The sequence below is a fragment of the Taudactylus pleione genome, unplaced genomic scaffold (assembly GCF_031769625.1).
Source record: "Taudactylus pleione unplaced genomic scaffold, aTauple2 ptg001370l, whole genome shotgun sequence".
NCBI classification, from domain to species: Eukaryota; Metazoa; Chordata; class Amphibia; order Anura; family Myobatrachidae; genus Taudactylus; species Taudactylus pleione.
In genome coordinates, this window is record NW_028285770.1 from 302,501 (window position 1) to 327,984 (window position 25,484).

Here is a 25,484-nt window from a genome sequence, read left to right on the forward strand (position 1 = left end):
TCAGTGCAGACCATCGACCCACTTGCGAGCGGACAGCCGCTCGCAAGTGGGTCTGAATCAGGCCCTAAGTCAGCTTTAGAGAAACAAAAAATTGGCAACATGCCATTCATTACACGAGGTGGCAAGGAAAGGATAAGACCTTGGCCTTTATTATTTATGACTGGTGGTTCTAGTGATGATTTAAGCCCCTCTGCTTGTAGGAGAGGTACAAAAAACATGTAAATTGTCAAGATGAGTAAGACACCGGAACCAACTGTGTGCTCTGAAAAATCACAAATCTCTGAGGAGAGTCCATGTGTGTCCGCGGTTGCCATGTGTGAGCCTGACCTTTCTAATACTGTACTTGAAGAGGATTCTCCTTCCACCACTTGTGTGCCCTCTGCAAATGTGGAGATGAGCAGCACAAGTCAACATGCTGACGTAGAAATTGAGGATGCTTCTGTGGAATTGCACCAGGAGGATGAGGAGGATATTTACGTAGTTGGTGATAACAACAAGGCTGTTGATGATGAGAATGTGGCTGCGGAGGATGTTTGTGTAAAAACTGTAAATCAAGCACCAGTTGTTGACTATGGTAGGAAAAATCCCATTGTTTGCATGCCTGGGCAAAGGACCAAAAAATCCACTTCTCATGTGTGCAATTATTTCCCCCTAAATCTGGACAACCTTTGCCAAGCCATTTGTAACCATTGCCAAGTAACAGTGAGTAGCGGTAAGGACCTTAACCATCTTTGAACCTCCTCCCTGTTATGTTACTTGCAGTGCATTCATCAGATTGGAAAGGGTATTTAAAATTCTAAACCTTTGGGGACACAAAACTGAACAACAATCAGTACAGTGTCACCTAGCTGCTCCCTTCTATCTGGATCCAAGAGCCTGCAATCTCCACCACCAACACCTGCATCATCATCAACATCCTCATTCGTGATTGGACATTTGCATCCAATTTCATAAGCATGACTGACTACTCTCCTATCCGTGATTCCTCAGGAGGATCCTTGAGTGCTACGCCTGTTGCTGCTGCTGGGGGTGGATCTTCATCCCAGAAAGGGAGCAGGAAGACTACTACTAGTAGTAATTAAAAAAACAATTGACTATTAAACAGTCCTTTGATAGAGAAAGTAAGTATAACAGCTGTCACCCAGTTTCACAGCGGATAACTGACGCCATGACGGCTGTGCTAGTATTAGATGGTGAAATAATAAAAAATGAGGATGATAGTGTGGAGGAAGTGCAAAAGGAGAATGAGGGGGAAATTTGTGTCCTATCTGACGCTAATGAGGATGCTGACGATGAGGATGTTGTTTGCATAAATTAGCCACCAGTGGCAGCAGTTCTTGCTCATGATAAAAAGAAAGCCAGAAAAGCCATGTCATGGGTGTGGAATTATTTTAATCTAAATTCTGACAACAGTTGTTATGGCATCTGTTCCATTTGTAAAGCCAAAGTTAACAGAGGAAGGGGCGTTAACCATCTAGGCACCTCCTCCCTGTTAGGTCATTTGCAGCGAGTTCATTCAATTTGTTTAACAAAATTATAATAATTTGTAAATTAATAACAAGCAGTCCAGCAGTTTGGACCACCACATGCAATCTCCACCACCAACACCCTCATCATCAACCTCCTCCTTAATAATTGAAGGTAGTCCTGCCAAAAAATGTTTTGAGGGGGCCCAAACAAACCAAGGAGTTCAGCCACAAAAGTGTCAGTCCTAGTGGCTAAAGTGCTTGGTTTGTTAAACAGTGCATGTCCTTTTTAATATCCCACATAAGAGTGGGTGGGAGGGACAATTCCATCTTGCACCTCTTTTCTTTACATTTGCACAATTTGGGACATTGCCGGCTGACATTATTATAGTTTATTAAACTGCCATCCTGTCTGCCACTGCTGTGTGGCAATGTTTCATAGATGTCCTATATAGTTTTTTAAAAGGCCGTGCGTTTGTGCTGCTGCTCTGTTGCTTACTTTAGCCAGCCAGCTCGCTGCAGCCTTTGGCCTGTATTGGTGAAAAATAGTGAAATCAATGTTGTGAGCTGTGAGGTGGTTAAAAATGTATGGAAATGCCTGAAAATGATTGTTATTAAGGTTAATAATACTATAGGAACAAAAATAATCCCAAATTATGTGGTTTTAGCTGTTTATATAATTTTGGGGAAAAAATACAGATCCAAAACCAAAACCTAAAAACAAAACACCAAGAAAAAAGATCCCAAACCAGGGAAGATACAGATCCAAAACCAAAACATGGGGGTCGGCGTACATCCCTAATCTTTATTAACATCCACACCGGAGGGTATGGATACTCACGCTCGGACACGGTAACAACTTTATTCCCTATCTGGTATACATCTATACGGGACCTTTTTTTTCCCATTTAATAATAATATATACATTTTTATATATATTTTCATCATATGCAATGCATTTACCAAAATGCTCACTGTTTTTATGGATTAATAAATCTATGAATTATGTATAATAAATGTTATTCCTGACCTATTTTCTGGAGTGGTTTATATACTTACAATATCTTTGCATTGCCCCTATACACATACAGATCTACTCATTGCTGCTCTGCTAAGCAGAAGCAAAGCAGCTTGTAATAATGGGCCCCCAAAAAGGGACGGGCCGAGGCAAAGGCTGTTGAGAGCCTGGCCGGGCCTTGATACTGAGAAGAGGTGTGGCCTAATGTAAGGAGGCTTGGGGAGTTGCGCACCCAGACCCTGCCAGAGCCCTCCAGCAAGCCCAGGTAATCAGTAACTGCTCCCCCCCTCTCTTCGCCACTGGCCGTGGCCTCATGGCAAAGCATCATCTGGGGGTGTGCCCAGCACTGCCGGAGTTTCTGGGCTACTCCCAGGCTCTCGCCATACTGTGTAGATGCCATGCACATGGAGAGCAGCGGTATGAGAGTACTAAGATTTGCCTCAGACCTTCATCCATGGCATACTCGGCCAGTAATGCCCTGCTCTTCAGACGTAATAATTGTTAGATGGCAAAAAAAAATTGATTAGTCTTATTAATTTTTTTGACAGAGTTTGTTTGTAGGAACTTCAGAAAATGTATTGAATAGAAGCAACAGTTATCAGTTACAGGAGTAATGTCAGGGCTGGGCTGTGGAGGGGCATGGGAGTGGGAGATTAAGTTTCAGTTACATATTAGGGGGTTTCTATTTATGCTGTGTGGTGTTAAGCTTTCAGATCAGAGGATAGGTTCTCCTGAAGGTGTGCCAGGAAAGGGCACTATCATCTGATCAATTGCTGTCCTCAAGCCATGTACAGGGTTTGTTTAAAATTTGGGATTCTTTTAGTGAATAATGGGGGTCATTCAGACCCACTCGCGAGCGGCAGTACGCTCGCAAATGGGTCGATGGTCCCCACTGCGCATGCGCACGATGGAGGGAGCTCTGTCGTGCGCATGCGCGAGACCCGGCGAGCGAAGGACTTTCCATCGCTCCGGGTCTCGCACCAAAGGGGCATGCTGTCGATGTTGATTGACAGCACGCCCCCTTTGGTGGGCGTGCCGGGGGCGTGCCTGCCAGATGGAGGCGTTCCCATGGGAACGCCTACCGTCTGAAGCCGGCCCCACTGACATCACTAGTGATGTCAGTGGGAGTGATTTTGGCTCTGATAGAGCCAAAATCACTCCTGGCCTTGCGGCTGGGAAACCCGACCACAGGGTTTCCCTCGTAAGTCCGATGGTCACGATGGTCAAGACCATCGCGACCATCTTTTTGCACGCTCGTATATGCTGTGGGTGGTGACCCACAGCTATACGAACGTCCAGGAGGATGCTCCATATTAATGGAGGAGGGCCCTGATTCAGAGCGAGCGCTCTGGTCAGAGCGTCCGGCTCTGAATCAGGGCCAATGTTTCTAATTTACATAAATTTTTCCTCTTAGGGATCCAAAAATATTTGTCATGCATAAAATATCAAAAATCATTAGTTTTTATGACTTTTTCATGGATTATAAAGCACCAGCATGCGCTTCAGTGCTGTAGAAACCATGTTCATACATGATTACAGCATGAATAATTTAAGGAGCCAATACACCAACAATCACAAAAAACAATTCCCAGATCCCACATTATTTTCACCAATTTAACGATTCTACAATGCACCAATATGCGTCTATACATTGCAAATATTTTCTAGAGATTTGACGATTTGACAATCAACAAATATGAGGTCTGTGAATCTTGAAAGTGCCCATACATCAACTCAACGAGTCATTTTACACTGGCCTGAGCATAATTGTATCATCTAAATGGCAGGAGAACCATACACTGCTACTCTAGAGCTACAATTGGTTGTCAAATCATTTTTTGGTTGGAATTGTCGATCAGCGAACTCCATACATTGATTTAAAATAAACAATAATTCATTAGCAAAACACTTAATTGGCCCAATTGATTGCTACTATATGGGCCCCATTATTTATATTCATTGCTATATTTACAATTCAGTGAGTTTAATGAAAAGTAGTTTACTTATAGTGTTGTAGTGGCAAACAGACCAACACATTTCTCCAAGAAAACTTGGCAAACTTACTGAATTTTAAAGCTCGTAGATGTGGTTTTATTCTCCTGTCATGCACTTTTTACATGACCCAAATGTTATGCTAATGTGTCATGAGATTTGTGCCACCATCTCCCCTCACATCTCTCCTTTAGTTTAGTGTGTGACAGATGCTAAGAATTGAGGAGAGATGCAGTATAAGAGCACATATACAGAGGCTTGTGGTACAGCTCATCTCCCCTATATTCTAGCTACATAAATAGGATGACTTCTCCAATATGGAAATATTCCCAGGGAACAGTGATTGCCAAAGAACGCTCTTCAGTCTAGACTAGTGTACACAGCCAGGATATCGTCTCTTCCCTCCTATTCCAGGAACTTTTCAGCATAGACATGTTTTATGTAAAAGGAATTGTCATTCTTTTTATAATTCCTTCCTACTAAATCAGAATGAAAGATGATATTTTTAAATTAAGAAATGTACAATTTTAAGCTCTCACCATTATTCTCAGTTTGAAAGATAAATAGCCTTTAACCGTAGCTCCCAAACTTTCTTCAATCAACAAAGCCCTAAAGTTACAAGTATCAGCATAGTTTTCAGGGCACCCTTAGGTCAAAAGATTGTTATTGAGATACTCAGCAAAAATGATCAAATGAAGTAAATTGTGCTTACCTGCCATCCTTAGCTTCACGAATGTGGCTATGGACATTGTTGTACTTCTTTTTGTCCATGTATTTTATGATTGGCAGCCAGCAACACTAGTTTTGCCTATTACATTAACCAGAATTTGATTTTGTAGTGGACTACCAACTCGTGGCACTTCTCTAAGTGCCCTACAGCACCCAGTTTGGGAACCACTGGCCAATAAGTTAGATTTGAACACAAGTTCTACAAAACAGCCAGTGTGAAGGTCACAGCACAACAGTTAGAACTGAAAGGTTCTTTTTCATGGACTGAATTTGAGACGGAGAACAGCGATGCTAGTAGACAAATTTCTAATAAATAAAATTACGATAAACGATACATTCAGAGAAATTTGTCTATTCAGATATGTTGTTATATTTAAGGACATAATTACCTAATCTGCCAGAGTTTCATAATTCACTCCGCAATGTCCCCAAGTCTGTAACAAAATCCTACAATTTACCTTTGAACCTACAAAACGGGATGGGTTTTTTATGGCTCACTGAACTGAAGTGAGTAAAATCTGTTCCTCGGCTTGGTTTCTATAAAGAGAGTGCCAATAATTTGGTTACTGAACCCCCACAAAAAAAAAAAAAAAAAGATTTTGAAAGACTTTGGACCATAATGAGGTGATCATTACGGCGCTGGAGGTTCTATCTCTACAATGCTTTTGGGTCTGTTTGGGTCACTGTAAATTCACTTCCCTGGCCCCGACCGGACCTCTCTTTGTAAGTCTGAGGCTCCCCAACAGGTCAGGTTTTAGATGTATCCATGATAGAGCACAGGTGTTTAAATCAAATTGACTGAGGAACTAGTTAAGTCACCTTTGCTCAACCATGGATATCTCTAAAACCTGAACTGTTGGGGAGCCTTGAGGACCGTGTTTGGGAACCTCTGATGTAAGTGAACTAAAGTAAAAGCAAGCCTTGTTGTGGTGCCAAGAACAGGGGGGAAACCATCCACTACTCATATCGTATGACGGACGTAGCTAGTAAATGTAACCGTTGTTAAGTGCAGATTTCTTTTTCAGAATATCAGATTATGCAAAAATTTAAAATAAAAAAACAGTGATACTAGTCCTCTATAAAAAATATGTTTTTAAAAGCAGTCAGTGCCATGGAGGTCCTTTGATTTTGCAAACAGGATTACCCCTTTTATCTTTGGACTGCTCTGTACCTTGGCAGGTTTCCCAATATGGATACACCTGGGCTTGCACAACAGGAAGTAACTCAGTAAGGACTACAGGGGTGCACAGTAGATGCCAGGCCTGACTGTAGCAAAGACATCATTCAACTCATACGCAAACATATTTTAAGTCTAAATATTGAATCTAAACTCTATATAACAGTCCATAAAACAATAACAGTGATAGTGGAAAAAGATTTTATTTACAATTTTTTTTTACAATAAAGTTCTGTTTACAGCCAGTGCCAGGAAAAGTTATATTTATACAACTATATACATTGAAAGATGATCAGCAAACTGGTTTTACTCCTTGGATAATATGTCAGTATTTACCTAGCCAGGTGTGTTATAGCTGTGTTTGCAGGAATGGCAGCAAGCCTTTCAGCCTTACCATTTAAGAAGTAAATATTGCAGCAGCCATTGAATGCCAGAGGATATTGCAGAACCAGAAAAGTAAGTTTAGCTATTTTTTGAAATTAGTGATTAGTGTGCTAAATCAGCTGATCCGTTACCATTACAGGCTTTTTTGTAACCTTTGAAGGTCTTACCTCATTTATCAGTTTTCTTGATGTATATATCAGGACCTTTTAATATTTATATAAAAAATGTTCTCAGTAAGTTCAGTCCTATCATTCCTAATTACACCATACAAGTCAAGATTTAAAACCAAAATCAATATGACCACTTACAGTATGTTCTCACAGTGATTAGTCTAAGGGGCCTCATTTATCAACGGGTTTTATCATATGCAACCAGGGATAAAACTCGTTGCGTATGGTAATGGTGCTCCAGCCAATCAGCTCCCAACTGTCATTTTTCAAACAGATGACAGTTGGGAGCTGATTGGCTGGAGTACCGTTATCATACGCAACAAGTTTTATCACTCGCTGCATATGATTAAACTCGTTGATAAATAGGCCCCTAAGTAGGCTTATTATAGTACTTTGTACTTTTTCACTTACTCCAATCCTTTTTCCACATACCTGTTAATGAATATAAAATATGCATCTCCTTGCCATCTACCACACTTTTCCTTGTCCCTCATGGTTTACATACACTTAAACCTTTCTTATATCATACACGTTTACCTGACTTTTCAAACAGTAAAACACAAATGATGTCTCTGCTTCCTTGATATTATTTCTCTCTTGTTTTTTAAGCTGCATTAACCATCTAACTGCTAAACTTTACTCACCTGCTCCTGCCCATCCCCAGTGCCCTGGGGTTTCTCCATGCAATCATTATTGCAGTGGCAGCTCTATTATTGGAAAAAAAAGCAGTTGTCAGGGGCAGCCACTGGGCTATGCAGGGGAGAGAGGGGGGGGGAGGAGCAGGTGACTACATTTTAGCAATTATGTTAAATCTACAAGACCATCATTTCATATTCTCATTTATGACATTATAGCAGTGTTTTTTTTTTTTTATTTAAAAATCTGTAATGCCTCAAGTGTACTGACTCTTTAGAAGGACAAAGATGTTAAAATACTGTAGGTAAAGGCCCCCATACATCTGCAATTCCTCAATCGCCAGACGCCATGATCGGGGCACTGGTGAAATCCAACATGCTGGATTTCCCTGATATGCCAATCCCATCCAAAATATGATCGAAATTGGCAAATCGGGAGTTTAACAAAAAATGTTTCCCCGATTCCCTCACGTATTGACAATTGATGGCCGCCAATTGGCATTTCTGACTGGCAGGTCGGCAGTTCCAGTTAGATTGGGGAAATGGCTGCCTGATGTATCGGGCCCTTAAGAAGGTACTGTTACGCTTTGCTACCACCAGACATTAGTGAACAAAATGTTGAGACCTATGTCATACAAAACTCTTACAAGTGCAGCTGCACTCATTGGACCTAATGACTATATTCACATTTGACAGCAATACCTATCTACAAAGGAGAGTGCCTGTCACTAAAATACAAAGAAGCCTTAATTTTAAATGTAATTACAGTGTCTTACATTCATATTACACCAATCAAGCTGTAGGTAGTGTTTTTTACATGGAACTCTGAAAATAAAGGTGCACATCCACTAGACGATTAAATTGAGCGATTGAACGATAACGATAAAGTTATCATTCGATCGTTCGATAATCGTTTGCAAATTGTTTAAAAAATGTCTAAAACGATCAGCGATGCGCGTTCCCGCTGGTCGTTTAGACATCTATCATCGTACAAATATCTTGTACAACCTGACGATATCGTCAGATTCAGCATGTTAGCAGATGATTGATGTGCCTACACTGAACGACTGCTCCTACAGTGCAGGCACATAACAGACTGACAAACGACTGCACGATTACAATGTCGTAATCGTGCAGTCTTTTGACTGTCGTTTAGTGGATGTGTGCCTTAAGGATGATCACTCATTGACTTAGGTCTGGCTGGGAAGGGGGGGGGGGTGAGGGGGAGGTTTCAAGGGTTAAAAAAAGTGCTTCAAAATTAGGTGGAAGGGCAGCAATCATCAGCTAAAACTAGTGTGTGAAGGCCACCATTTGAACAGATCAAAGAAAGTCTACAGGTAACAGTCTTTCTGATTACATAGTACCAGAAAAGACAATTGGTCAGAGATTAAAAGATTTATCCAGTTTGAGATTATACAATATACACTTTAAATTCAGTTTTACAGTTAAAAAGCCTGTTTAGAGCTCTCTCTTGTAAATATGTGATATATTGAATGTATTATATGGTAGTATCTTCTAAAATAAATTTTAAGTTTTAGGTATATTGATTCTGTAGATCGTACTATAGCAGCAATTTTTGTCAAACCATTCTAGATATTGCAGAAGAGAAATTTTACATTTCGATCGAGGGACAGATTTACCCATAGTACAAAATATTTTGGTTAATGTTCACAGTGCGGTGACAAGGTCTATTAGACCTTAAGTGTTATACCCATTACAAGAATGTTAACTGGTCACTGATCTCCTTCACTCTCAAATATAGTATGTCCTGCTAAAATGCATTGTTGGTCAGAGATGAATTAGGAGTTAATCCTTTAAAGTCCTCTAAGATATCACATGTCAAACAGTAAATTCATGTACCACTTGAAAAACTAGCTAAAACCTTACAATCAATCACCAAGAAGTCTCCAGGCCATGAAGGAAAGTCCCCATCTTCTCAATCCAACTCAAAGTGGAGTGCTCAGTTTGACAAGTGCTGGCAGAACAGGTTCAAACAAAGCAGAAATATTTCTTCCACCGGCATTTAGAGAGTCTTTTAAAGCCCTTTGAACTGAGTTTTTTTTCCAATCGTGCCTTGTGCTCAATGGCGCTGAGAATGGCCGTGTCAAACACCTCTTTGAGGTTTTTTTGAGTCAATGCAGAGCACTCTACATAGGTCTGAGCTCTGATTTTCTGTGCCACGGCCTGTGCTTGGGGTTCACTGACAGGTCTGCCTTTGTAGCGGCTCAGGTCGATCAGTACATTCACATCGTCTCTAAGGTCAGTCTGAGTTCCCACCAGTACCACTGGTGTGTGAGGACAGTGGGTGCGTATTTCAGGGATCCATTTCTCAGTGACATTTTGGAAGGAACTCGGCTTCACCACACTGAAACACACCAGGAAGACATCAGTCTCAGGATAACACAGTGATCGGAGGCGGTCAAAGTCTTCCTGGCAAAGGAATAAAAAAAACCATTCAGATTTGCATCTCAATTATCTGGAAAATGCGTGGGGCGATTAGGTCACACTTTAAAAATAGTTTTAGTCAAAATAGTTATACTGGCAGAACGGAATGGGTATGAAATACCGCTGGCCGCATGGCCGGCGGTTCGATTCCCGGAAGTGACAGGCCGACAGGAGCAGAGTTCGAAGCAGCGGAAGCCCGACAGCGCTGGAAATCCCGATCGTGGATAGGTAAGTATACACTAACCTAACCTAATCCCCCTAACCCTAACTCTCCTTAGGGGTGCCTAACCCTAACTTCCCCCCCAAGTGCCTAACCCTAATCCCCCCTCTAAGTGCCTAACCCTAACCACCCCCTTCCCCGCTGCCTAAACCTAAGTCCCTTCGGGGGGGTGCCTAACCCTAAGTCCCCCCAGGGGGTGCCTAACCCTAAACCTCCCTCCCCCTAGCCTAACCCTCCCGGGGGGGTGCCTAACCCTAAGTCCACCCCGGGAGCCCTAAACCTAACCCTCCCCCCCCGCAGCCGTCCACTCGCGGCGCCCGGCATCTGTACGATCGTGATGCCGGGCGTCGGTCTCCTGGCGTCGGGGAAATGCGGGCGTCTACATCTAGACGCCCGGCATTTCACCCTTGCCGGGAAATGACAGTCGGGAAGCCGGCTGCCGGTATTTAGGCAGTCGGCTTCCCAATTGCTTCCTGGCAGAACACATTCTTTTCTTTACCACTGGTGGAAGAAGCAAAGAAAAGGCCTTTTAGTACCACTAAACCCATGTGTACATATCAAAGCTAGTCACCAGATAAAACATGACATACCCGTATATAGAATATTATAGGTTTAGCAGACCACTTAGCTGTTGTAAATATATGTTCTATCATGTACAGATTATGTGTCCTGCTACATCATTGCCACCAATGCAGCAAATGTGTGCACGCAATGCGGCATGCAACTTGCCACACACGATACTGTGTGCCAAGCAGCGGCAGCATTCGCACCATGCAATCCTATGGATTGTGGGAAGGAACAAGATGCACGCGCCCATTTGCGGATTCGCATCATGAGTACCACGGCACGTTGCAGCGGCGGCAAAGATGTAGCAGGACACATCTGTATTAGATGGCAATTCATATACTATTATTTTGCAAATGAAGCTGAGCATTAAAGTTTACCTTTATAATCTGAGCACTTGTGACACTTTCAATCAATCCTAAGGCAGATCTCTCATATAACCTCATGGCAATGTGGCATGACATGGAGACCAACAACTGAACATACCAGGATCTCCCCCACGGCCCTGCCACTAGCCAACAAGTCACACACACACAGATACACTCACACACACAGATACACTCAGACACAAACTCACACACACAGATACACTCACACACACAGATACACTCACACACACACTCACACACACAGATACACTCACACACACAGATACACTCACACACACACTCACACACACAGATACACTCACACACACAGATACACTCACACAAAAACTCACACACACAGATACACTCACACAGATACACTCACATACACAGATACACTCACACACACAGATACACTCACACACACACTCACACACACAGATACACTCACACACAAACTCACACACACACAGATACACTCACACACACAGATACACACACACACACTCACACACACACACTCACACACACACACTCACACACACTCACACACACAGATACACTCACACAAACTCACACACACAGATACACTCACACACACAGATACACTCTCACACTCACACACACAGATACACTCACACACAAACTCACACACAATACTGTATCAAATTGTATCCAGCAGCCACAGTTCACATTCCACCAGCAGGGGTGCATCCTATCGCTGTAGGAGATGTGCAGCAAATCTCCAGCCCTGACATACAGATATGGCACTCACCAGCCCTGGTATACAGATATGGCACTCACCAGCCCTGACATACAGATATGGCACTCACCAGCCCTGACATACAGATATGGCACTCATCAGCCCTGACATACAGATATGGCACTCACCAGCCCTGACATACAGATATGGTACTCACCAGCCCTGACATACAGATATGGCACTCACCAGCCCTGACATACAGATATGGCACTCACCAGCCCTGCCATACAGATATGGCACTCACCAGCCCTGACATACAGATATGGTACTCACCAGCCCTGACATACAGATATAGTACTCATCAGCCCTGACATACAGATATGGCACTCACCAGCCCGGACATACAGATATGGCACTCACCAGCCCTGACATACAGATATGGCACTCACCAGCCCGGACATACAGATATGGCACTCACCAGCCCTGACATACAGATATGGCACTCACCAGCCCTGGTTTACAGATATGGCACTCACCAGCCCTGACATACAGATATGGCACTCACCAGCCCGGACATACAGATATGGCACTCACCAGCCCTGCCATACAGATATGGCACTCACCAGCCCTGCCATACAGATATGGCACTCACCAGCCCTGACATACAGATATGGTACTCACCAGCCCTGACATACAGATATGGCACTCACCAGCCCTGACATACAGATATGGCACTCACCAGCCCGGACATACAGATATGGCACTCACCAGCCCGGACATACAGATATGGCACTCACCAGCCCGGACATACAGATATGGCACTCACCAGCCCTGACATACAGATATGGCACTCACCAGCCCTGACATACAGATATGGCACTCACCAGCCCGGACATACAGATATGGCACTCACCAGCCCTGACATACAGATATGGCACTCACCAGCCCGGACATACAGATATGGCACTCACCAGCCCTGACATACAGATATGTTAAATAGAGCACTCACCAAACTTTGTAATGAACAAAAAAGACTAGTTTATTCCATAAATACCATCTCACAGGAGTGTATACAAAACAGCCAACGTTTCGGTCCTTCAAGGACTCTAATTATGACAAACCACATACCAGAACAAGCAGTAATGTCCGCTGCCTTGTATACAATTCTGTGAGATGGTATTTATGGAATAAACTCTTTTTGTTCATTACAGGTCTGGCAAGTGCCCTGTTTATCATATCTATATCGCTCTCTTTTTTGTTTTTTAAATCCAAATATACATTATACCCTCTTTACTAATTAAACTGCACTTTATTATATGATGAACACAATAAAAGCAACCGCTAACGTTGAGGGGCTGTAATTGGAAGTATAAAATAATGATTCAATTCCTGTAAGGAACAATTTAACAGTCATTCAGTTTTATGCTCTTTCTGGCATAGAGGGTTCAAAACCACCTATTGCACCAGCTTTTTACGCCGGTGCTACTGTACTTAAATCAAAGGTGACTCAAAACTGAATAGAATGAAACATATTTATAGTATGTATAGTAGTATGAACATTTTTCTATTCATGTATAGTAACAAAGGTAATAAAAAATGGCTTATTGTAGGCACATCTCAGCTGGTGTAGGACTCAATGGTGGCAATTTTATCAGCGGAGGTGTATATGTGCATAGGAAAAAGTGTAATTCTCTGGATAAATGCAGTTGAACATTACGACCGCTTATCCCCGTAAATTAAATATGGACCAAAGACTCCTATTTTTAGAGTCAGTCAAGTGGCAAGGGTGTCAGGTGCGAGTGTATGTACGGGACTGTACTGGGAAATCAGAGTTTGGCGGTATTTGCGTTCACAGGATTTCCTAGTCAAATACTAAGCAAGCCTCATGTAAAATAGCACATGTATATTTATAGCCCTAGCTGCAGCACAGTGCAGAACAAGAGGAAGTTTCTTTTGCATACCTGTCCAGCTGCATCATAAAGCTGAATTCTTACAGGTGCCCCGTCCACCAATACTTGTACTGAAAGATAAAAATATGTAAGTTAAGTTGAATGCTTTCCCCCTTGATGGAAAAAGATCTAATTTAAGAAATCTCAGAGTTTGCTGCCTGGAACACATATTAAAGGTCAACTTTACTTCACTGCAAAACAAAGAGTCATTTTAGAACATTAGATGAGAGTTGTCTTACATTGTTTCCATTGGAATATATAGAATTTATTTATTCATATAGCACACACATTATGTAGCAAAGGGGTCTATGTACTAAGCCTTGAAAAGAGATACAGTGGACAGAGATAAAGTACCAATCCATCAGCTCCTAAATGTCACTTTACAGGCTGTGTTTGAAAAAATGACAGTTAGGAGCTGGTTGGTTGGTACTTTATCTCCATCCACTTTATCTCTCTCCAAGAGATAGACCCCAATATTTCAAGACAGACCCCAATATTTCAGTCAAAAATAGACCCCAATATTTCAGTCAATCAAATCCGTTCCTGCCCCAGTAGAGCTTAAAATCCATATCAGATGGACACACACATACACAGAAGGGAAATTTTTTTGTCAGAATTCAATTAACCTAACAGTGTATTTTTGAAGCTTGGGAGGGGACCAGAGTACCTGGAGGATATCCAAGCAAACAAGAAGAGAATATACAAACTCCACACAAATGGTGACTTAGGGCGGGATGTACTAAACAATGCTTCCATGATGCGGTACATGCCCCCTGTGTTTGGGTACATACCGCCTAGTGCCTGAGCTTTCATGTCTGTCCTATCAAACTCTGGGGGGGGGGGGGCTGCGCTCTGGGATATTCAGGAGGTATGAAGGGTGCTATGTTTATATGGGATATTCAGGAGGTAGAGAAAGTGTTGATTGCCTATTAAGGTGGATGGGAAGTGTAGGACTCTGCATTGCCTGTATTTGTGTACGCTTGGTTCTGGAATATGGGCAGTATGAAAACACGCAAAATACAGTCTGCAAACAGGCATAGGTTCTACTCTGCATCAGCCTCTGTGTCCCTGTTTTCTCAGGACAGTACCCCTTGTTATGTATATGAACTGTGGGATATATGATCCACTTAGAAAGGGATTGCTTACACATTCAAAAATACAAACAACATTTAAAAAAAAAAAAAAAGACTGAAATCCGCATTTCTTTCAAAATTGCACTTTACAACACTGGTGTTATCACACAGGTAGGCTTTCATAGATTCAGGGATACACACATACAGAATGCCCGGGAGACTCCCAAATTTCCGGGTAGTCCCCTGGGCCCACGGAAGAGTAGTGATATGGGCAGGATGAGGAGACTGCTGGGAATCACTCAGCTCTATGAGAAATCTACCGTTTCAGAGAAGTTAGGTTAATAAATAGGCCCCTATATCTTAAAAGATCATATTGGGGACCTCTTCTGAGCATGTGCACAGCTGCTCAGACAAATAGCCAGGTTGCCCTGGCTCATTAATTAAATAAATTTTTGAATTTCTGGAAGTGATTACACTTAGGGCTCTATTTATGAAGCAGAGATAACCCCCTTGCTGTAGAAAGTGGTTATCATTGTTTTCTCCTATGTAAGAAGAGAGATGGCACAGCTAAATAGTGGATTTCTTTTGCAGGACATTATTAAGTAATTACCACACCCCATATCCTGCTATGGGAAATGTGGGGTTTGATCTATTTATCAAGCTTCAGAAAGCATCTGGATATGGCGTTACCCAGGACTCCCAACTTTGGCACAGTCCTGCCTTTCGGGCACTGTATCACTCACAGGCCACAGAGTTCCAAAGAAAAAAAAGGGGGGGAGGGGGGCAAGGTTGGGAAGTCTCTCTCCCCTGCTGCTCTGCATAGCAGTGGTAGAATGGATTGCCACCATGTGCATTGCGCACGGCATCCATAAACTTTTTATAGTGACTAGGGGCAGCCCAGCAGCTTAGGAAGCACTGTGTATGCCCCACCATGACTTAGATCAGGGGCGTGTTGCACGGCCATGCACATGGACCACCAGGTGTACACACAATGTCCCAATTTCCAATCTTTTCAATGTTGGGAAATACGCATTACTCACAGCCAGTCAATGAGGGACCCATAAAGCCAGAGAAGCTTCACAGGAGCAGAGCGTATGTGCTTGTACCCCCCGCCAGAAGAGTGTGGCTGCTGTTGAGGTAAAGAAAACCATCACTAAGCGTCAATTTTTTCCGCAGGGACTCCAAAAAGAAGTCATGGCATGGTAAAATGCAGCTTACGGGTATTATGATATGTAACCATACAATATACTTTACAACACGGGGTATAGTAAATAGACCCCTGACATACTTTAGTTACTGTAAAGCCTCTACAGCACTTTCTTTTTATACCCACTTTCGCTTACTGTACCCTGTAAGTGTGCCAACCAGTATGGGAGGAGGTAGTGTTTCCCTAGCAAATCTACAGAAAATAAGCAGATCAACATAAAAGGAAAAAACAAAAACAAGAAACAAAAAGCATTAAGGCTGAGTACACTTGAACACACAAGAGAAAGCCAAACAAAACGTAAGCACCCAAAATAAAACAAGGTGAAACTGAATTATAAAGGAAAAACAAACTCCCCACTGTGTAGAGCTGCAGAGGAAAACTCATTTGAAACAAACACAATCTGAAATTCAAATAGTCTTGGACCTTAGACAATAGATGAACAATCTGAACAAAAACAATAGCATGTGACTGTTTTAATAATCATTCTTTCTGTCAACAGAAGGCATTTTATAGAAACTTATCCCTATTGTCACTATCGTAAACATACAGTTGAGACAAAACTGCAGCCAAAAAAAAATTAATTATGCACATAATACTACTGTATGTCTCTGTAATGCATTACTTTGTATATGGCACAGTGGTAAAGCATTTCAATCTATATTTACCAAACTTTTGCACCAGCCACCTTGTAAAATATTTTTCTTGTCAATCAAGGGGGGTGGAACATCAAAGTGATCATATAATCATTATGAATATATTCCTAATGCCCAATATAAATACATCATCTGCAACACCTATAACAAGATTTCACAAGAGATACTACTAACCCCCTTGAGAACCATAACCCCTGGTGTGCGGGAAAGTGTATATACAGGATTGTGTGGTTTCCAGGGCTTGTTGGTCTCCAGCAGGCTTTGTCTTCATAGCTATTTGCAAATTGTTATATAAATGATGGGAAAAAGTCAGCTACACATATTCTGACCATACTCCCGATGACGACCTACTAACATGCTAAATTGTCTAGAAATGTAAAGCTGGTCTCACAGTATAATCTGATATTTCAGAAGCAAGAAAGTAAAAGATGGCTTTGTGTCTGTTTGAGACCATGGGGCATATTGATTAAATAAAGTTAGCAGAATATATACACAAAACATAATTTGGGTGGTGGTGGGGGGGGGGGGGGGAGGCTAGCTGCAAATATTAAGCATCCTCTGAATCATACTTGCCTACTGTCTCAGAAAATCCAGGAGGCTCCCAGAAATCGGGTGGCACTCCTGGCCGCCTGGAAAAGCGGGCAAGTTTCCCGGCCACCTACCCCCGGACCCCCCCCCTCTCCCCTGCTGTGGTTAGATGACGCAATCTGTGCTGAATCACGTCATCAAGGCCCCGCCCCTGTTTCACAATGCCGGTAATTTCATCATTGTATAGCGGGGACACGATGAAGTAATCGCGTGGTCACGTCCCCGCTCAGCCCCTAATGCCGGGTAATGTTCCCGGCTGCCCCCTCCCGGCAAGTATGCCCTGAAGGCATGCAGCAGATATCATTTTTGCTTTGTGATTTTAGTCAAACTTAAATCATCACAACCGCATTACAAATATGGATAAGATAATTGGGTCATTAGGGTAGACAGCCCAGATCAATCTGATTATGTCATCCACAGGGAACTGAACTCCTCACTAGAGTCATTTACATTGGGATAGATTTACAATGACACGTTGTGATAAGTTTCTCCATAAGCTGTGCATCACATGCAAAGTGAGGAGAGATCAGACAGTACAGGGGTGTGTTCTGTCTCTTCTGAAGCTTGTTAACTCCTGGGAAAATCAAATCATAACCTTAGTAGATAGGAGGGGAACCTGTTCAACCGGAAACACTTTTGTCAACCGATACTAACAAACTCAATGCATGAGATGCTGTGTCTGTTTTCTTTATTAACCCTATAGCATGGTTATTTATTATATCAGTATAGTACATGTATTTCAAATACAAAGAATTTTAAACTAGAAATGTAGATGAGAACGGATGGGAGGTGAAGTAATGTGATGCAGGATATAGGATGGTGCAGTGAGTGAGCTACAAAACTGATAACACATGTATAGCTGTGCCAACATTTGTTCAATGTATCACAGATATAGATATATATATATACTCATACATACATACACACACACGTACACACACACACACACACACACACTATATCAAGTCCCGCTGATCCCCCTTTAAAACCACATTTGCTCACAATTATTTAATACGCATTAGGTATAAATTAGAATATCTTAAATGTACAGGTCTAAAACATAAATATTTATATTAACAATCATATACTGTATTTATACAAAGGGGAGTTTCAGAGGAGGGGGCCTGTGTGCAGTCTGTCCAGGGTCCCCTTCTCTGTCTCTGGTGGCCGACTGCGTACTGAGTGCAGCGCCACACCGGCAGACTCTGGACCATAGAGTGTGTCCTGAGTCTACAGCGTATATGCTCAGGTCACCAGGAAAATAGCACCGCAAACATTTTCCCGGTGTTTTCCCTACTGCGTATGCGGCCATTTTCAAGGCGATTTTGACAGCGCTGATACTGGAGACGATGTTGGAGTCCGGCAGCGGAGTGGTAAGTATTAAAAATATGGGTGCAAGATGTGCTGTGTGGGTCCCACCTGAACCTAGGGGCCCGTGTGCCCTGCACCCATTATAGAAACACCCCGTATTTGTATTATATATACAAATCTATGTAAGTCTGGATTAAGGTTTGTGGGGGGCCCAGAGCAACTAACTCATGGGGGCCCCTACCAATATAATTGTCAATATATGATGGCAATGTAATTAAAAGGTATAATGTGTAATTACTCCCAGCGCCACAAATGTGTTAAACACACTTTAGCGCCCCCAGTTTATATTATGTCATACAGAAACCCCAGTGCACATATGCAAGAGTGCCCCCCACGCTGGGGATGTAGCTATATGTGGATGCCCCCGGGTGTCCCCACACTGGTAATTTAGCTATATGTGGATGCCCCCGTGTGCCCCTATGCTGGTGATGTAGCTATATGTAGATGCCCCCGGGTGACTGCCATGCTGGTGATTTAGCTATATGTGGATGCCCCCAGTGTGCCCCCACGCTGGTGATGTAGCTATATGTAGATGCCCCCGGGTGACTGCCTCACTGCCCTGTTGGGTAATCTGGTTCTGTATGTGTATGAGTGGTGTACATGTGTGTGTTTAAGCTTTTCTGAACTACACATGACTTTTTTAGTCCCTGCTTTGCCATATAATTGTTTGCTCAGATTTTTGATAGACATTTAAATTGAGAGAAAAAAAACTTTATGGCATTGTATATGTTATAATATAGAATTTACTTATATAGCACCAGTATATTTTTTCTGTGCTTTACAATTAGGCATAAAACCGTAATAAGACTAAACTAAGTGATAACAGACAGACATAAAGGTAAGAGGGTCCTGCTCGCAAGCGTACAATCTATATGTAAATAGACTGTAATTATCACTTTGTGTATTTAATGATGACTGCACATGTGGACATTGAATGGATACAAGTGAACATAATTTATATGAAGATTGCATTATTTGGCACATTCCAACATGCCGTATCCAATGCATCTGCATTATATTGACCATCTAAGTTATTACTGGAAGCCATGCAGAAAGTTGTTAGGACCGTGCTTATGTAGATTGGTTATATACTATAAGTAGCTACTGTACACTGCAACTTTGCAGCAGCCAGAAAACTTCCTAGTGTGAACTATGACATCACAGCAGGGGGCAAACTGAAGTGAGAATACACTAAGACAATTGTCCTGGCAGGAAGGAGTTAGTGGTAGGTTTTGTTCAGAAAGTGTTATGCTCCCAAAAACAGTCAGTCTCTGCATGACACCTCCTCATTTTGTCACTCCAAATTGTAAGGCAAAGGACCAAGATTAAACAATGGTTATTTATCACCTATACTGCTAAGGGTTTAACCACAACACACACATACAACATATACACACACAAATAGTAGTACAATACATATAGCTTGTAAACTAGCTTATAAACAGGGCAGCAACGCCCTCTAATATCTTTAGGGTTTATGTAATGATGTGTGATTTAACAAAATCAGCAATATTCTGCAATATTTATTGCAAGATTTAAAAATTCCAACTTTGAACTTCCACCCACAAATGCTCGGCTTTGGCAAAACAAAACAGATTTTACTTACAAAGTACATAAATAAATTACTGGATTAAATCTCACTTCAACTTTTACACTTTTATAACTTGTGCTTTAGTATGCAACAATCTATGTATGTGCTATATAGATTTTCACTTACAATGTCAAACTTTGGTAAGTACTGTAGCCATGAAAGTTCTATGGGCAGCTGTACCACTGCGTAAATATCCTGTCTTTTTGACTCAATGTAGCAAGAGAATTAGACTTTATAATCAAACTGATAGTAATTAAAAAAACAAAAACAATTTTAGTATAAATGAACATTTTTACAACTTACCAGAATATGTGTCTAGGGCAGTTGGCTGGTATTCTGTCGGGTAGCCATTAATTGTGTAGCTGACCACCAGACTTGTCTTGCCCACTGCACCATCACCCACAAGGACACATTTTATACCAAGCTCCTGGCTGTTGGGTCTGGAAGAGTTTCGTCTCCTGAGGGACCCCGATAACTGTGGACTCAACCTCTTCGCCTCAGAACAATCCAGCATCACTTGAGGTGGCATAATAAGGGTCCAGGATACAGTCCTGGATCTTCAGCAACAACCTGGAAGACAAATCCACTTTGCTTCTTCTCATGGGCCTTTTAGTGCTACTGTTTCCTCAGATGACCTTAATCACATCTTTAGTGCATTTCCAGGGCATCCCTTTCAAAGGTTTTACACTCTTTTATTCAAACCAGGTGTTACTATGTCATGGTCTGCTCTCCAACTGATGTGTGAAGCACCCAGCCAGCCCTATTTATACCTTCCCTCCCCGCATGGTAATTGGAGCCTGTACTTCCTTACAGACAACACTCTAGTGGTGTAATACATTTCAGGGTGTCAGTTTTATACTCTCCTGACTGACAGACACTGGCTACAGAAACTGCACAATAGTGTCCACGTTTTATCTACTGAAGTTTTTGTTGAAATGTACTATTTATTTCTTGCAAAATAGGCTGTTTATTTGTTGCAGGGATTTTTATTATATAGTGTGGCTGCAGCAATGCCCTGCAGATGATCCAATTATAATCAGGGTCCAGCACCGTATAGGTATTGTTATACATAGGCTTGCCAGATCTTAAACAACATTAATGGAATTATACAGTATACAATCGGGAAGCCGGCTGCCGGAATCCCGACAGCTGGCTTCCCGACTGTTTTATCCCGGTGTTGGATAAATGACCGGGCGTCTATATCTAGACACCTGTCATTTCCCCGACGCCGGGAGACCAGCGCCCGGCATCCCGATCGAAGGGATTCCGGGCGCCGCGAGTGGACAGCCGCGGGGGGGGGGAGGGTTAGGTTTAGGGCACCAGGGGGGGGACTTAGGGTTAGGCACCCCCTCGGGAGGGTTAGGCTAGGGGGAGGGAGGGTTAGGCACCCCTGTGGGGGACTTAGGGTTAGGAACCCCCCCCGGGGGACTTAGGTTTAGGCAGCGGGGAAGGGGGGTTAGGCACTTAGAGGGGGGATTAGGGTTAGGCAATTGGGGGGGAGGTTAGGGTTAGGCACCCCTAAGGAGGATTAGGGTTAGGGGGTTAGGTTAGTTTATGCTTACCTTAGGAACGATCGAGATTTCCAGCGCTGTCGGGCTTCCGCTGCCGGGAACTCTGCTTTTGTCGGCCAGGCGCTGCCGGGAGTCGAACCGCCGGCCTTTCATAACGATTCCAATTATACGGTTTTCATCCACTTGAATATCCAGGGGCTGATTCTGAGTCAGTTGCACCCAAGGCTGCCTTCTGACTGCTTTATGGTAATCATAGACGTGCGCAGCAGCCGGCACAGGGGCGTGCCGCAACAGGACCTCCTCCTTCGCCCTCACTTCAGGACATAAACTACTCACCTGGCATCCAAGGAGAGTGGTCTATATCCTGGAGGGAGAGCTGTATGGGGAAGACCATGAACCGGCAAAGGGGGAGGTCGCGTTGTGGCACCTCGTGCAGACCTCTGCACACAGCTATTATGGTAATGTGAGAATCTGTGCATGCATACTAAAATCCTGTGCAGCTGCATGTGGGAGCCCATCCCGCCCACTGTTCTTACGTCCGCAGCACTGGCTATCATCATTAGTATTGGGACTTACTCATACTCGGTGCAAAGGATCTGATAGAATCAGACGTCCCATCTCCATCCGCACACTGCAAATGAGCAATGAAGTTGGCCGACGCACACATGACATTTCCATGAGACGGATCAGTTCTGCGCAATCACATGATCACCTCCCAGTTACTGCCCAGAAACTCCCATTTCACAGGTAGGACCTGATTCAGAGGTGGGCACTAATGCATCCGTGACTTTGTCTTTTTCTGCAGCATGGCTGCGTCTTTATGCTAATGCCGCATCTGATGGGATTCGCACAGAGACACCAACTGGCTGCGGTGCTAATCTCCCACTTTCTGTATTAAGACGCACCTTCGGACACACACCATGGAATATCGCACCAGCCTAATGGAGCTGCACAATGTCTGTCAGAACACGTTTGCATCTGGCTAGACCCCCCCTTTCCTGTTACCACTCAGGTACTACAGACTGAAATGGCATAATCTCTGCATCTAAATTAGTTCTGCGGCTTTCAGTGGTAACCCTCGGGACGCACGCACAGTGCGATTTGGATGCATTTGCAGACTGAAAATATCGGCCTCGTGTGTGACATCAACCCTTTGTCCACCTCTAAATCAGGTCCATAGAGTGGTCTGTCGAAGGATGGATTAATCCACATTCACTAGTGAACTTCTTCTGTGTACTTAGGTCTGATTTGCCGCCTGCGCAGTCCACGGGTTCTTTCTTTGGCACATGCGCAGTATGCCAAAATCCGCAAGCTCTGTCTGTATTGCCACTTGTACCCGACTCAGGGCCTGATTCAGACCTGGTCGCAAGCACTGAGCGCTCGCAACCGGGTCGATGGTGGCCCAGAGCGCATGGGCACGGCGGAGCCGGCTGTCGTGCGCATGCGCGAGACCCGGATAGCGACGGGCAATCCGTCGCTCCGGGTCTCGCACTGAGGGGGGCGTGCTGTCGATGTTGAGTGACAGCACGCCCCCTTTGGTTTCCATGAGAACGCCTACCGTCTGGGGACGGACCACTGACATCACAAGTGATGTTGGTGGGAGAGCGTCCGGCTCTGAATCAGGCCCTCAGCCCCTTAGTGTGGAAGTTAGTAATACACTCAGTTACATCTATTCATACTCATTTATCAATAGCGGTCTGGGCTTGTGTTTCACATTATTATCATTACTGAATTATCAATTCAGAAAAGATGATTTGATTTGGAATGGGAGCAGATGCAGTGCATAGGGTTATTGCAGCTTGCACCTGTTTGACAACCTTAGAGAAGCCATATAAACTCTCTGATCTTTGAACTATAAGTAAATACATCTAAGAAATACAAATCTCTATTTGCAGTCTTCACCACGAGTTCTCCTTATTTAAACATGACTACATGTTTTTACTATTTTGCACTAGTTGCAGATATAGGGGCTGATTCATCTTTGGACGCATTTGTAGATCTTAACGCAGATTTCTTTTACTAAATTGGCGTGAAAATGTATATTTTCGGCATTATTATCATATCCCATTGGCATTTAAAATGTGGTATATGATAAATTGGCCTCTAAGAGTGAAAAGGGTGAGTTGCAAAAGTGGAAGGTGTAATTGGTAGTAGAGGAAGCCTTTATAAAACATAAGTAGCACTTGCGTATGGGCATTGTAAGTGATGAGAGGGTCTGTGTACAGTGGGACCCCACTGCGGCCAGTATATCAGTGCAGTACCCCTATACTTGCGCTGACGCAAATCTTTCCAGCAATATATTTAGAAAAATGGTGTACTGTATGCACAGAAGGGACCAAAGACTCTGGCACATAGTCTTTGCTATCTCCTGTGCCAGTGCCATCTTGCCAAGTACAAGCAGGCCGCAACGAGGGTAGTGCGACCTGTGCCACCGCACAGGGCACCGCAGGGCAGGGGGGTACTGTTCGAGCCTTTGAATTTTCTGTTTATAATCATTCTCACTTGTAGCTTCCTCTTATTTTATCCCCAGCATTCCCATATATTCCTTGGCCCTTCCCCATGAGGCCATACGCCTTTTTTGGGTGCGATATGTCCCCATTTGAAAAATAGGGGGGCGCCAATGCTCTTTCTGGCACAGGGCACCAAAAAGTCTAGTTACAGCTATTTATTTACAGTTTCTTATATAGCGCAGCATATTCCGTTGCGCTTTACAATTGTCAACATTGATAGAACAAAACTGGGTAATAACAGACAGATATATAGGTAGGAAGGCGCAAGCTTACAATCTATAGCTATGCTATTTTTAACATATATCTGCTTTAACACATACTCTATTATTGGTTTTACAAAGTATGGTGAATTTAGAAGTAGACAATGTACCTTAATTTACCATTATAGAACTAAGGGACTGATTCCGAGATTTACGCAAAGCTGATATTTTCTCAGATGGAGCGATTATTTGCTAATGCGCATGCACGAGAGCTGCACTGCGCACAAGCAGAGATTGCATTGCGATCACTCTTGTACATAGGAATCCCTCGCAAAGTGAGTGACAGGAGTCAGCCTTTGTGGGTGGTAATGGGGGGCAGGGTTGGACTGGCCCACAGAGGTACAGTGGAAATCCCTGGTGGGCCCCACTGCCTGAGGGTCCCACCACTTCCCCTAATGTCAGGTCTAAGACTGTGCACTTGAATTATTCATTGTTACTCTACTAGAGGCTCATTTATACGGTATCTAATGTATGTCCAAGCCTCTATGCTCTATGGGGGCTGGCCTCATCCCCTGTGGTCCCCTAGATTGTAAGCTCCTAGGAGCAGGGTCCGTCTCACAGCCATCTTCTCTAGCACTTCTATGACAGCCTTCACCTTCAGAGCTGTACTTTGTATGGAGAATTGTGTTGCTAATTGTTACTTGTGTTCTGTTTATATTTTGGTTACTGTATTGTAATGTAATGTTTTGTGTACCCTTTACTGTATGTACGGCGCTGTGGACCACTTGTGGCACCCTATAAATAAAATGCAATAATAATAATAATAATAACTGACCACACCCTAAAGCATGGACCCCTATCACTGCGATCCCCTGGTGGGCCCTTCATGCTCCAGTCTGACACTGATGGTGGGTGGTTAGAAAAATGCAGGCATGTCGGACCATATAAATGCCATTTCGT

General features: G+C 43.2%; 1 protein-coding gene across 1 annotated transcript; it reads right to left on the reverse strand.

Moving 5' to 3' along the window:
* Positions 1-7,272: 7,272 nt before the first annotated feature.
* LOC148442982 (rho-related GTP-binding protein RhoV-like) lies at positions 7,273-21,024 on the reverse strand. Its single transcript, XM_088463431.1, has 3 exons — positions 20,607-21,024; positions 13,833-13,891; positions 7,273-10,001 (listed from the first exon to the last, which is right to left on the reverse strand). The coding sequence occupies exons 1-3, from the start codon at positions 20,830-20,832 to the stop codon at positions 9,561-9,563; spliced, it is 726 nt and encodes a 241-aa protein (XP_088319557.1). The 5' UTR covers positions 20,833-21,024; the 3' UTR covers positions 7,273-9,560.
* Positions 21,025-25,484: the final 4,460 nt, after the last annotated feature.

Bases quoted from the DNA above. Each gene is read 5' to 3' on its own strand.
- LOC148442982 (XM_088463431.1), bottom strand. From the start codon at position 20,832: ATGCCACCTCAAGTGATGCTGGATTGTTCTGAGGCGAAGAGGTTGAGT. The intron at 13,892-20,606 runs GTAAGTTGTAAA...TTTATCTTTCAG, and splicing joins TGCCCTAGACACATATTCTG to TACAAGTATTGGTGGACGGG. The intron at 10,002-13,832 runs GTATGCAAAAGA...TTCCTTTGCCAG, and splicing joins TTTATGATGCAGCTGGACAG to GAAGACTTTGACCGCCTCCG.